Source organism: Pistacia vera, unplaced genomic scaffold, assembly GCF_008641045.1.
Source record: "Pistacia vera cultivar Batoury unplaced genomic scaffold, PisVer_v2 Contig439, whole genome shotgun sequence".
In the NCBI taxonomy this organism is placed as follows: Eukaryota; Viridiplantae; Streptophyta; class Magnoliopsida; order Sapindales; family Anacardiaceae; genus Pistacia; species Pistacia vera.
In genome coordinates this window covers 1-14322 of record NW_022196267.1, presented here as the reverse complement: position 1 = coordinate 14322, position 14322 = coordinate 1, and the positions used below count along the sequence as shown (strand labels likewise).

At 35.4% G+C, this 14322-nt stretch overlaps 1 protein-coding gene across 1 annotated transcript; it reads left to right on the top strand.

Annotated features, from left to right (window-relative positions):
• The first annotated feature begins 188 nt into the window (after window positions 1-188).
• On the top strand, window positions 189-2621 carry LOC116144134 (protein argonaute 2-like). The gene is made up of 5 exons (XM_031429589.1): window positions 189-340; window positions 491-549; window positions 658-717; window positions 1178-1375; window positions 2283-2621. The coding sequence occupies exons 1-5, from the start codon at window positions 189-191 to the stop codon at window positions 2366-2368; spliced, it is 555 nt and encodes a 184-aa protein (XP_031285449.1). The 3' UTR covers window positions 2369-2621.
• The last annotated feature ends 11701 nt before the right edge of the window (window positions 2622-14322 follow it).

Here is a 14322-nt window from a genome sequence, read left to right as displayed (position 1 = left end):
AATGGAAGTTAATGTGAGATTCATGTATTCTCCATTACGGCCATTGAGGATTCTATAAAAACACCCTTTACCATGTATATGGTAATATGATGACAACTCTGGTGTAATGCAAACTTTGAAGAATTGGCAATGTCCAGTTAACAATTAATTTTTCTAACGCACTCATTGTGTAATTTGCATCATATGCCATGTTTGAAAAAGATGGTTTATTGACTTTATATAGACTAGGTTCTGTGTATTGTGATGGAATTGAAACAATTTTCTTGTTATCCATTCTTTGTGTTTTTGCTTCTCATCTTCATGTCTTCACTTATGATGGTACTGCTTGTCGCATTATGACGTGCTTTAGAGAAATGACCCTTGTGTTCCGTGATGCATACAAACATAATGTATTTACAAAACTGTTTATTGTCTAACTACTTATGCAGGTATTCTATTGACAACTTTGATGCATGTTAATTTTATTGGACTTTTGTTTGCATGATGACAGATACCAATCACCAATCCCAGTTGATCAAGTGAAGCCGTTAACTGAATATTATGATGGAGGTGAGCAATTTTTAATTTTTTTTTTTTTTTTTTTTCTGATTGTGCAATTTATTCACTCTAATGTGTTAGTCTAAGTTAATATATATACTTCTCTCTCATGCAATTTAGAAGCCGCACCTGGCATGCGAGGCAGGGTACGTCATGATCAAGGTCAAGGAAAGAACGGAGGTAAGGGCAATTCCATGAGTAGAGATAAGTTTTTAACTGTTTCCATTGACCCAGTATACGCGCATAGTCCTTTTTAATGCTACAATATTATTGTGATCAACAATAGCTTATTCACAGGGGCAATATAAAATACATAAGTTTTGAGTTATTATCAATATGACAATGTTGGTATTTCTCAGCTATGACAGAGAGAAAGATATTACTTACTGAATATGTATGGTTGTTAACTTACTAGGTTTTTCATGGAGACATTTTTAAGTGGTTCTTGGTGCCACAATGTTGAAATTATTGTATTTGTTTTTTAGATATTGGTGGTGTTAAGATTGGCCTCATTTTTTTATTACTTCTACCATGCTGGCTGGATAAAATTTGCCCTGGCTGTTCCATGTCATATCCCCTACTGAATTCACATGAGCATGTTGTGAAACAGCAAAAACTTCTGGTGTTTCTGTTTATGCAGGTACTGGCAATGGTGTAGCCGAGTATAGTAATGGACATTGGGATGGTGGACGTGGATATGGAGGTCGAGGTCGAGGTTATGCCAGAGGACGCAGTTCCCGTGGACGCGGAAGGTGGTATGGTGGTGGAAACATGCAGCATGAGTCAGGATATAACAATGGTTATAGTGGATCAGGAGCCTTCCCTCCTCAAGGACGAGGTAGTTTCTATCTTTATTCACAAAGCTTTCTCTTGTCCTTTTAGTCCACTGTACATCTTTAAAAGAACAGTTACACAGTGTGCAGCCAACATGAATTCATTCTCTTTCGAAATCTTTTGTGTGGTTCATTTCTGTCTATTTTGCTGATGCAAATCCAATCCCTTGTATGTTTTAAGCTTTTCTTAATGACTTTGGGTGGTCATTAGTTTGTAATTATAATGTTCCTACTGTTAAAATTTTCAATCTTTTTAGTTCAGTCAAATGTATATATAGGAAAAGTATTTCCCTCTTGCATGCATAAGTATGTACATTGTTACCTACCTACAAGCATATAGTGGACTCGTGATTACTATCTTTGGTTTCCGATTCAAAGTTTTAATTATCTAATGGTTTGCCTGCAATACAAAATGCCCTGTTAAACTAAATCAACTTTTAGAAACGCCCTATGTATAAAATAATATGAAAAAGGACTCCTGCTTTCATCTCTGATTTTGGTTGTGCTAATCTGTTCAATAAATATATTCTTTCCTGTTGTTTTATCCAAAGTGAAAATAGTTCTCTGAAACATCTCTCGATTTAAGCTGGTTTTTCTCTTTTAAAAGATATGCTTCAGACACTGCTAAAAGTTTTATATCAAATGAGTAACTATGTTAAGCAGTGATTACCTGTTCGCCTGGTACCAATAAATCATAACCATGTTGACAAACTGTTTCCTGCTGTGATTTGTTTGCAATAACTAAGATTCTGTGGGTTTGCTCATGCACTTTATTATTGTTTATACAACGAATATGTTATATTGCCTTCCCTTTTCTCATTGTTTTCGTTGGCATGGTCAATTTTGCTGCGAATATAATGCCATTCACTTGTTTAGCACTTTACTCAAATATTTATCCATGTAATGTTGCAGGGCGTGGTCGTGGAAGGGGAAGCGGTCATGGTCATGGGCTAGGTTTTAGATCTGATGGGCCAGTCCAAGTCCAAGCAACTGCTTGAATGCTAAACTTTGGAGGTACTACTTTGGTATCTAGTTGAAAAGTAGTATGGGATGCCTGTTCAGCACTTGATCTTCTAAAGTTAAATGAACTTTAGACTTAAATTATTTATGGCAGCGGTTAGTTACTTATGATTTGTACAAGATTTGGCAAATTTGATCTTCTGTAGGTTGCAATTTTGTAGGAAGTAGTAGATAGGATTGTGAAGTTATCACTAGTCCTTAGTTAATGTTGTATAATTTCTGGAGTTTTTTCTTTTTTCAAAATGTCAAAACTCTTTTCTATAAATAATAGAGCAGTGCATTCTTTCATTATGATTTTTTTGGCTTGCTTGTTTTCTAGAATTAATTAAAGAAAGAAGTTTTGTTGTTAAGGGTAGCCTCATTGAAGTTTGTTGAAATATGAGTTAAAAGACATCGATCTGTTAGAAGAATGTAATAATACAAATCCTGACGAGGTTTCTTAAATAACAAAAACCTCTCTATCGTAAGTAATTACATTTTACACTATTATGAGTTTATAACTATTTATCGAATTGCTTTCTTGTCAATAATTTTAACACCTAAGACTTAATAGTTAATGAATTTATGTTATTTCCATTGTTTTAAAAACCAGACCGCTTTTTGACCAGGTCAAGGGATCGGTTCCCGAGTTGACCAGTATATAAGAGATACATCTTTGAATAATTTATCAGTCCTTATAAGTTTAAAAGTCTGTAAATACACCTCTAAAATTTACGTATGAGTCCTTATAAGTTTGAAATAGCCAGCAACTTTTATTATTAATTATTTTTTTCTCTCTCCATCACTTTCATCTTTCTTCTTTTTCTCTCTCTTTTCATTACTTTCATGTTTCTTTTTTTTTTCTTTCTCCCCATCAATTTCTTTTGTACCCGTCACTTTCTTGTTTCTTCTATCCCTTTCCCCTCTTTCTCCTATAACTTTTTTTTCTCTTCTCTTTCTTCTTCCTTCCTTCTTCGCGTCTCCTCTTTTATTTCTTCTAATCTTCTTTTTTCCTCTCTTCTTCTTCGTCTCCTCTTCTTTTTCTTCCTCTATTCTTTTTGCTTACTCTTTCTCTTCGTCTCCTCTTCTCTTTCTTCTTCCTTCCTTCTTCGCGTCTCCTCTTTTATTTCTTCTAATCTTCTTTTTTCCTCTCTTCTTCTTCGTCTCCTCTTCTTTTTCTTCCTCTATTCTTTTTGCTTACTCTTTCTCTTCGTCTCCTCTTCTCTTTCTTCTTCCTTTCCCTCCCCTTACTTCTTTGCATGGTAGATTTTAGAGTAAGTGAAGAAGAATAAAAGATGAAAATGAAAGATACAATTTGGTATTTAGAGATGAAAATGGTATTGAAATGAAATGGAGAATGCTTGCTAGCTCAATGAAATGAAGAATGAAACGGTGCTGCAAATCTGGTTTAGGAATTAGGGATCAGATTAATCCTAAAATAGTGAACCGGTTTAAGCTCCAAACCGGCCAAACCGACGATTTTGTACTATTCCACCGGTCTATAACTGGTTCAAAGCGGGTTGTATGTTATTTCCAGTTTTTATGTTAACTTGAACCAAAGTTAAGGTCGGGTCCCGATCGAATCGGTTGGACCGGTCGGTCTGATTTGGGTTTTAAAACAGAGGTTGTTTCATAAAGCTTAGGGTGAATTTTATTATTTAGTCAAAATTCTAAGGAGATATAATTCATTAACTTGAACAATAAAGATTGACTCATAACCAAATCTTACAAACTTTCTCTTACAATCCTGACATGACAACTTACAATTGGTCAGTTTGCAATGGGTCTCGCCTCTCCAATTATGAACTGATCAGTTGCAAGCTATTACGTCGTGATTGTGAGAGAAAAATTGTAAAATTGGGTTGTAAGTGTAGTATTACCCTTAAGTCTAGATGTTTGGATTATAAATCAAACGGTATTATAATTTGAATGATACAATTGCTAGCTAAACATATATATCAAACGTGTACTCCATGTGGACTAGTCTATTCATTTAACTACCTTATAACTTTGTCAACTCAAAAAGTTTATATATTCTTATATTTTGGTATAACAAGACAATATATCAAGCAATTTTGGATTCATGTATCATACATGCATATGTTAGCCATATCAAGGAAGCATTAATTCTACAAATTGGCTTTTAATCTTCCAATAACAATATTGTTTTAACTAATCTAAGAGCATCTCCAAAAGACTCTTTATATGACTTGAACTTTTTATTATGAATAGTGTATCTATAAAAACAAAAGTCAATACACTCTTTATTAAATATACATTAAAGAGTGAGTTTGACTTTTCACATCTACAGAGTCAAATTTACTCTCTATCCTAATTTTAATTAATAAACTACAAGTTTTATGCATTTTATTTATTAATTCTCTCTCATATTAAGTCTCTTTTTTGAAAATAAAAAACATCTTCATTAACTTTAAAGAGTTCATTGGATTTGAATAAAAATTTTGTTTTTTATATTTAGAAATTAATGAAGATGTTCTTTATTTATATGAAAGATGCTCTTTAAAATAAAGAGCACTATTAGAGATGCTTTAAGAGCATCTCCAAACGACTCTTTATATGACCCAAACTCTTTATTATAAAGAGTTTATCTATAGAAACAAGAGTCTAATAGACTCTTGTTTCTTTAAATATAAATTAAAGAGTGAGTTTGACTCTCCACATTTAGAGAGTCAAATTTCACTCTCTATCCTAATTTTAAATAATAAATTCAAAGTTTCTATGTATTTTATTTATGATTGATCTCTCCTATTAAGTTTCTTTCTTGAAAAAACATATTCTCTCTACTAAAATTTAATTGTCTATTGGATTTAAATAAAAACGTTGTTCTTTATATTTAAAAATCAATGAAGATGTTTTTTTATTTATACGAAAGATGCTCTTTAAAATAACGAGCACCATTAAAGATATCTAACACTCTCCCTAGCTATTTTTCAATTATGTAGTACTTCTAAAAGAGAGTTATATCTTAGAATAGATCGATTTTTTTAGATATTTCCTTCCTTTAAATGGTACAAACAGAGATATCTTCAAACGGTAAGACACAAGGTTAGACTTATTCTCTAAATCAGTGTTTTAAAATTCGGCCCGGGTGACTTCGTTTAATCGGGAATCGAAGCTTGGGCCGGGTTTTAAAGGGATAAATCTCGGAATATGCAAGTCACTTGGTATGACTTGTAGTTGGATCGGGGTTACTGTAGCTAACCTTCAGTTCAACCGGTTTTGGGACAAAACCAGGTTACTGCATAAAAAAAATCCCCAATCCCTTTTCATTTTTTCAAATCTCAATTCGATGACATTAGATGGATTCAACCTCCAACGCAATTCATTTCTTCATCTTCAATTTCAATCTCCAATTCCTAAAATTAAAATCCTTAAATCCTATTCTTCAATTTTGTTTCTTCATTTTTAAAATACTTCTCTATCTGCATTTTCAACTCTAATATCAAACAACAAACCGATTAAATCACATATAATTCAAATCCCAAAAATCCAATACATTTTTTCAATCCAAGCTTCAATTTTTTTCAAAATAAACTTTAGTAATACAAAATAAATCGAACCCATAATCCTTTCATAAATCCTAGCTGAGAATTCTACCAGAATAAATTTTAGATTCAATAAAAAATAAATTAGGGCCAGAAGAGAATACAAAGAGAAAGAAGGGGAGAAAAAGAAAAGAGGAAGGAAAAAGAAAGAGGAGAGGAGAGAAGAAAGTTACAAAAGAGAGGGGAAAGTGATAGAAGAAAGAAGAAAGTGACGAAGAGAAAGAGAAAAACAAAAGTATAGATGCTACAGTAAGGATAGGCGCAAGGCTAATCGAGGTTGGTTGGGGGATCACCCGTCCCCACCTCATCCCTAGGATAGGGAGGTCGGGGAATCCCCATCCTATCCCTCCCTTGCCCTGCCTCGGAGGTTAGGGATTTGCGGGCATTAATCCTCGTGGGAAAATTCTTCCCAGCTCTTGGCGGGGAATTTTCCCCAAATGGAGGATTATTTCAAACCTTTTTTTTTTTTTTTTTTTAAATACATTGATTTTGTATAATTCTTTAGTGATAATTCTAGATAGTAAAAGAAAAACTCATTGAAATGTATGAATAAAATTATGATATGAAAATTGTTATAAAATATCAAAGTCAGAATATTTGTTGTCTATAATTAGATTAGAGTAGCTGTTGACAATTTATTTTTGCTAGCTGTAGGATCTTTGCTACTAGTATAGGATCAATTGTAGGATTTTTAGAGATTGATTAGTTTACTAATTATTTCTTTCCTTACTTAATTTTCCTGTAAATCCTATAAATACCTACTATTTATATCAATTCAGTATAAGAATCATATGACTTCGATTCCAATTCTATAGTCTTTATGGTATCAGAGCAAGGCTTTTTTCTAGGAATAAAATTGTTAGAAAAAATTCTTCACTATGTTTGAGATTTCATCTGTGTCTCCCCCTGTTGTAACCACAAAAAACAATGAAACCAAGATTACCCATACCGAGTCCCATTCCGTCCAAGTTATGACTATTCGACTCAAAGAAGGAAACTTTATTCGTTGGTCCCAATCTGTACGTATGTATATTCGAGGGAGAGGCAAGATCGGGTACTTGACTGGTGAAATCAAAGAACCTGAGAAGACAGATCCATCATACGCTACATGGGATGCATAAAATTCCATGATTATGTCATGGCTGGTGAACTCTATGGATGAGGACATCAGTTCCAATTATATGTGCTACCCCACTACAAAAGAACTTTGGGATAGTTTTGTTGAGATGTATTCTGATCTTGGAAACTAATCTCAAATTTATGAGTTACAACAAAAGGTGGGAGAAATCTAACAAGGAGAAGGTAGCATGTCTAAGTACTTTAATGCCCTCAAGGGCCTTTGGCGAGATCTGGATCTGTTTAACAATTATGAGTGGAAGAATTCAGATGATTGGAATCACCACAAGAAAACTGTGGAGAGTGCAAGAATTTTTAAATTCTTGGTTGGACTGAACGTTGAGTTTGATGAGGTTAGAGGAAGAATCCTTGGTAGACAACCTCTTCCTTCCATTGGAGAAGTCTTCTCGGAAGTAAGAAGGGAGGAAAGTCGTCGAAGCGTTATGCTGGGTAAGAAGGAAACTACAAGATCAGGATCTACTGAGAACTTTTCCTTGGTTACTATCAACAATGCTGAAAATTCTGCATTTGCTACAAACTGGTCACAATACAACAACCAAAACTAGCAAAGGCTTTATGAGAAACCACAAGTATGGTGTGACTACTGCAACAAAGCACGTCACACTAGAGAAAATTGTTGGAAGCTCCATGGAAAACCAGCAAATGGGAAGGGCAACAGACCTGGAGATAAAAGTAGTCACATAACTTCCAAAGCCAATGCAGCCGAAACTAATGATTTGAGCAAGGAGCAGTTTGATCAACTTCTTCAACTACTAAAATCCAATCCATCATCAGGTATCCCTCTTGGATCTGTTGCCCCAATCAGGTAGAATTCCTAATGTTAACTCTAGTGTTTATGCCTTTGCACCATGGATCATTGATTTATGTGCATTCGATCACATGACTAGTATTCATCATTTGTTTAAATCATATTCACCTTGTCCTGGTAATAATAAATTTAGGATTGCAGATGGAAGCTTTTCATCCATTGCTGGAAAAGGCTCAATAAAAATTTCAGAAACAATTGAACTAAAATATGTTCTTCATGTTCCTAAACTCTCCTGTAATCTTTTGTGTGTGAGTAGATTACACAAGATTCTAATTGTCATGTCACATTCTTTGATTCCCATTGTGAATTTCAAGACCAAAAGTCAGGGACGATGATTGGCAGTGCTAGGATGATTGATGGCCTATACTATTTTAATGATAACAACTTCAACAATAAACAAGCTCAAGGTTTGAGTGGTAGAATCAGTTCAATCCCTGTGCATGAGCAAATAATGCTTTGGCACCTTAGACTAGGATATCCTAGTTTTGCTTATTTAAAACATTTATTTCCTGATTTGTTTAAGAGTTTTGATTATACTTCGTTTGATTGTGAAACTTGTCACTTATCTAAAAGTCATTGAATTTCTTATAAGTCAAAACCATATCGTGCATCAAAGCCTTTTTATTTAATTCATAGTGATGTTTGGGGTCCGTCAAAAATCACTACTTTATCTGGGAAAAAATGGTTTGTGACTTTTATAGATGATCATACTCATCTATGTTGGGTTTATTTGATGAATGAAAAATTTGAAGTTGGAAAATTGTTCAAAGACTTTTATAGTATGATTGAAATTCAGTTCCAAACAAAAATTTGTATATTTCGAACTGATAATGGTATAGAATATTTTAACACATATTTGGGAAATTTTTTGAAAGAAAAGGGTATTCAACATCAATTGGCTTGTCGTGATACACCACAACAAAATGGCATTGTTGAAAGAAAAAATCGACATTTATTAGAGGTTGGAAGAGCTTTAATGTTTTTTATGCATGTTCCAAAATTTTTATGGAGGGACGCTGTATTAACTGCATGTTACTTGATTAATTGGATGCCTACCCGTGTTTTGTAGTATAACACTCCTCTGTCAATTTTTGAAATATATGTTTCCTGAAAATAGATTACTTTCAGACGCTGTATTGCACTACTTTTGTTCACATTCCTAACTCCCTTAGAAGTAAACTTGATCTAAGAGCAGAAAAATGTATTTTTCTTGGGTATGCTCCAAATAAAAAAGGGTATAAGTGCTTTAATCCTAGAACAAAGAAACCTCATATAAGCATGGATGTGGTGTTTATTGAAAATCAAGCTTTTTACCAAAATAATCTTCAGGGGGAGAAAAGCAATGAAGATCAGTTTTGGCAAACTACCACACCTATGCCTATCTTTGAAGTTTTTGAAAAAAACTCTTATGAGAAAGAAAAAGAGGTTTTAATTAATGAAAAAGAAGGAAATCCTAATTCTCTAGATCTAGGCATAGATGTACCACAAGTAGGGGGAGAAATACTACAGGATGATCTTTCTTCTGAGCTTCTTGTTTATTCCAGACGTAGGTTACATTGAAATAGTAAGGATTAGCTCACAATTCCCGAGCATGATCAATCATTGCCTCCAACAATTGATCATCCTGAAAATCTAGGTAATTCTTCCTCTGTTACAATTCCTGATAATGAATCTTCAGATCTTAATGTTCCTATAGCTCTTAGGAAAGGAGTCAGAACATGTACCAAACACCCTTTTGCTAAATATCTTTCTTATCATAGACTTTCAGAAAGCCATAAAGCTTTTACCTCCAATATCTCTCACTTGTTTGTTCCAAGAAATGTCCAGGAAGCCCTTGATCATCCGGATTGGAAATTAGCAGTTCTAGAGGAGTTAAAAGCTCTTCGTAATAATGATACTTGGGAGGTTGTTGACTTACCAAAAGGAAAAAGGACTGTGGGGTGCAATTGGGTGTTTACCATTAAATGTAAAGTTGCTGGGACACCTATAGATTCTAATGTAAAGCTACAACTTGCCAAGCCTGAAGAAGTTATCAATAGAGACCAGTATCAAAGACTGGTTGGAAAACTGATATATCTCTTACATACACACCTCGATATAGCTTTTGCAATCAGTTTGGTAAGTCAATTCATGCATTCTCCTGGACCAGAGCATTTTAATGTTGTTTACAGGATTATGAGATATTTAAAGGGAACTCCAGGTAAAGGTCTATTGTTTAAGAACCATGGACATCTTCAAGTGGAAGTATATACTAATGCAGACTAGGTTGGGAGTGTAACGAACATAAAATCAACCTCTAGATATTGTAGCTTCATTGGGGGAAACTTGGTTACTTGGCACAACAAAAAGTAAAATGTGGTACCTAGAAGTAGTGCGGAGGCTGAATTTAAGGCTGCTGCTCATGGAATTTGTGAAGTATTGTGGATTAAGAGAATACTAGAAGAATTGAAGATCTCTAATCCATTACCTATGAAGGTGTACTGTGACAACAAGGTTGCTATTTCTATTGCCCACAACCCAGTACTTCATGATAGAACGAAGCATATTGAGGTTGATAGACACTTTATAAAAGAAAAGGTGGAGAGTGGACAGATTTGCATGACTTACATTCCTACTGGTGAACAAGTTGCGGACATACTCACAAAGGGACTATCAAAGAAGCAGTTTGTAATTTTAATTAGCAAACTGTCTTTGGAAGATATCTTCAAACCACTTTGAGGGGGAGTGTTGGAAAATGTCAAAGTCAGGATATTTGTTGTCTATAATTAGATTAGAGTAACTGTTGACAATTTATTTTTACTAGTTGGAGGATCTTTGTTATTATTATAGGATCAACTGTAGGATTTTTAGAGATTGATTAGTTTACTAATTATTTCTTTCCTTACTTAATTTTCTTGTAAATCCTATAAATACCTACTGTGTATATCAATTCAATATAAGAATCATATGACTTTGATTCCAATTCTATAGTTTTTAAATGTACATTTAGTTAATTTTTGAATATATATTTCATTGGGATTGGATGTTACTTTTCTTTCGTGCTATTTTTTTTTTTTTTTTTTTTTTTTTTAGTTTTTTTTTTTGCAAGTGCTTAATTTGTATTGAACTAATTGACTAATTTTTAAAATATTATATTGAATATCAACATTGAATATCATTGTTGATATGAAAATCGCACCAACTTTAGAGAACTGATTAACCTTAACGAAATCGAAACTAATGTGTGCATGATTTAGTGAAAACCGGCAATGGAATATCTTATACGGTAAAATAAATAACACAAAAGGATTAAAGTGGCTCGGCAAGTTAGAACTTGAGCCTATGTCTACTGTTATCTTATTGCTTTGGAGGGCTTACAATCACAAGTATAATATGCCTAAACAAATTTGCTAACCCCTTTCTTATCATTTGAGGGGGTTTATATACAAGTTTGAGATAAAAGAAAGAGAGAGAATATCGTGATTGCAATCAAATTCAAATTACAACTCCAATATTTATGTGATTAAGCCCTAAGATCGTGTTGTCATCAATGTTACTCTTATCTTGTCCGAAATATCTGATATTTGCTCTTATCCCTGGTTTGTTGAGCAACTACTATAGTTGATCGAGACTAGCTTGTGTTGAGTCTAGCTATCCCTCTCGACGAGCTTATGTTGGGTCAGACCAATGCTGAGTTGAACTATATTCTCGTGAGCTTTTGACTTCTCTAAGCTTAATGGAAAATTCACACACAACATCTCTGTCCCCTAGTGTTTAGTGCTTGTTTCAAGCTTTGAAGACTAATTGACCGCTTTGACATGTAGCTCGAACTTCTTAAGTCACATGTTGACAGACTTGGCCGATCTTCATGAATCGGCCTTAGTTTCAATCAACATGAACACTTGGCTTTTGCTGCTGTATTCTTGATGCATTTGGAATTTGAAATGAGGGACACACAAGTAATTTCCACGTGGTCATGTTGCATTAAACGCGGTTGGCTTTTGCAATTACTTTTTGTCACACGTGGGCAACTATAGCTGTCCATGCACGGAGTTGAGGCAACGTGGGATAACGATTATGATTGTAGTACTCTAACAGTTGATCACCCTTTGTGGATGACTGACATGTGAAGCCATTAAGTGGTCAAGATTTCTCACCAAATTGAGGGTTAAGATTCATCGTAGATCGATGGCTTAGGTTGAATCTTGCCTTTTCGTCTCCCCGCTCATCACTATAAAAGCAGACTTTTTTGCCAGAATTATATAGTTGCAAGAATTTTTCTACACCCCAAAGTCATTTGCTTTCTCTTCTCAATCGTTGCTCTTTAGATTTACGATGACTTTCCAGTGAGTTATCATTACATCTCATATTCCAATAAGGGTTCTCATCTTCATTCTTGTTTTTTTTTTTATTTTTTTTTTTTTTTAGGTTATCTTTTTTTTTGTCTTTTTTTTTTTTTTAGGGTTTTGTAGGCCCAGTAACTAGGGTCTTAGGAGTGTTTGGATGGGTGGTTGTTTGAATCTTGATAGCTCGCTTGCATCTCTATGTTGATGCGAGCTTCTTTAGATGCCTGAATTGAAGGTAAGTGTGCATAGGTCACCTGTAGTCTGAGCTCTAACACTTAGTCCCTTCTGTTTCAAGTATCTAGAGATGAGCTTATACGATGTCTTCATCTAGTGATCACAGCATTAAGCGTCTATTCAAGGCAAGTTCCCCGACAACCTCAGCTATTCGCAGGGAAAGGATCTTAGAAGAGGTTTCCAAGGAAATCATTGTGAGGAGCTCGGACAGTGATGTTGTGAGCTCTTCAAATGTGGTTTTTGTCGAGAGGCTCCTACCAGTCCCTAGGTTTAGGAAGGAACCAAGCTCCTCAATTAGTTTAGAGGACCTTGGTTACATAAAGGAAATTTATGTGACCTAACTCCCGTTGATGGCTCCGGGAAATGTCTCGCAAAAAGATCCTTCCCATGACTTAGGTGGCAATCTTTAAAATCCTTCTAAAGTGTGGTATGTCCGCCTTACCTCACTTCTTCATTATCGATGTGTTGAGAAGATTCGGCATTGCTCCCCTCTAACTCACAAGGAATTCATAAATAATTATAGTAGGACTATATATAGCTTACCAAATAGTTGACATAGGTGAGCTATTGGTAGACGAGCTTGTCCATTTGTATAGATTAAAAAAAGAGTCAAGACCAGACGTACTATCTCTCTAAGGCGAGGAAGGTGCCCCTGAATGGTCTAGTCGGAGTCCCAAAAAAGTTGGGAAATTGGGACTCCTTGTATTTCTTTTACCAAGCCGGGGAGAAGGCACCTTCACCTCAGATGCTAGTAAGTGTTCTGGTCACCGAGCTAAACCAGCATTATATTTTCACTTTGCAGTGAACGTCGACCATAATTTTGTCAACCCAGAGCGTCAAGAGCGGCTCTGACATTTTAGTGAGCTTCCCGCTAGTGAGTGCAATGTCACCTAGCTCATTACGCTTTCTCACTTGCAAGCGTACGACTTTTGTGAAGACTCTGCCAAATTTTATCCCTTTTTTTAGAAAGGTAAGTGTTCAAAAGCTTGTCTTTTATGGCTTTCTTGTACTTTTTAATTTTGCCAACCCAGAGAGTCAAGAGCAGCTCTGACATTTTAGTGAGCTTCCCGCTAGTGAGTGCAATGTCACCTAGCTCATTACGCTTTCTCACTTGCAAGCGTATGACTTTTGTGAAGACTCTGCCAAATTTTATCCCATTTTTTAGAAAGGTAAGTGTTTAAAAGCTCGTCTTTTACGGCTTTCTTGTACTAGGTCGCTAATAGCTCTGCTGCTTTTGTAGATATATGGATTGGCAAGCCTAAGAATCTAAAGAAGAAGATGGTAGCTCATAGAGCTATCAAGATCAGCCGATAACCTAGGCAAAAAAGCGGCCTGTAGATCTTGTCGGAGTGTTTGGGGCAGGTTCCTTGCAACCGGCCCCCAAGCGAACTAGTGGTGAGCTTGAGGGGGCCCTATGTTCTAAAAAGCCCGTAATTGCTTCTAAAGCAGTTGCCAAGAAAGACACACCCGAGCTCCAAAAAAGCTCGTTAAAGAAAACTACCAAGCCAATGGAGGGCTTGGGGAAGAAGAAGATGATCGAGTAATTGAAACGCTCGGGAAAGAAAAAGATGACCAAGCAATTGGAAGGCTTAGGAAAGAAAACGGTCAAGCCTAGGGGGAGCTCGAAGAAAGTCCTGGTCAAGAGTGTGGCCAAGAGGAAGTTCACTCCTGCGGTTGAGATTGTCATGCAAAAAGGGAGTGGAGAAAGCTTGTCTTGGTGACGTGACTAGGAGGAGCTAACTGAGCCAAAATAGACAAGCTAATCAGCGAGCTTTATAAGCGCTTGGGCACTGGAGCATCTGTTGTTAGGGATGTTGTGTCTGAACAGTAATATGAGTTGTTCAAGTTGGCACCTCCTCACGAGTTGCTTTCTCGCACATGCA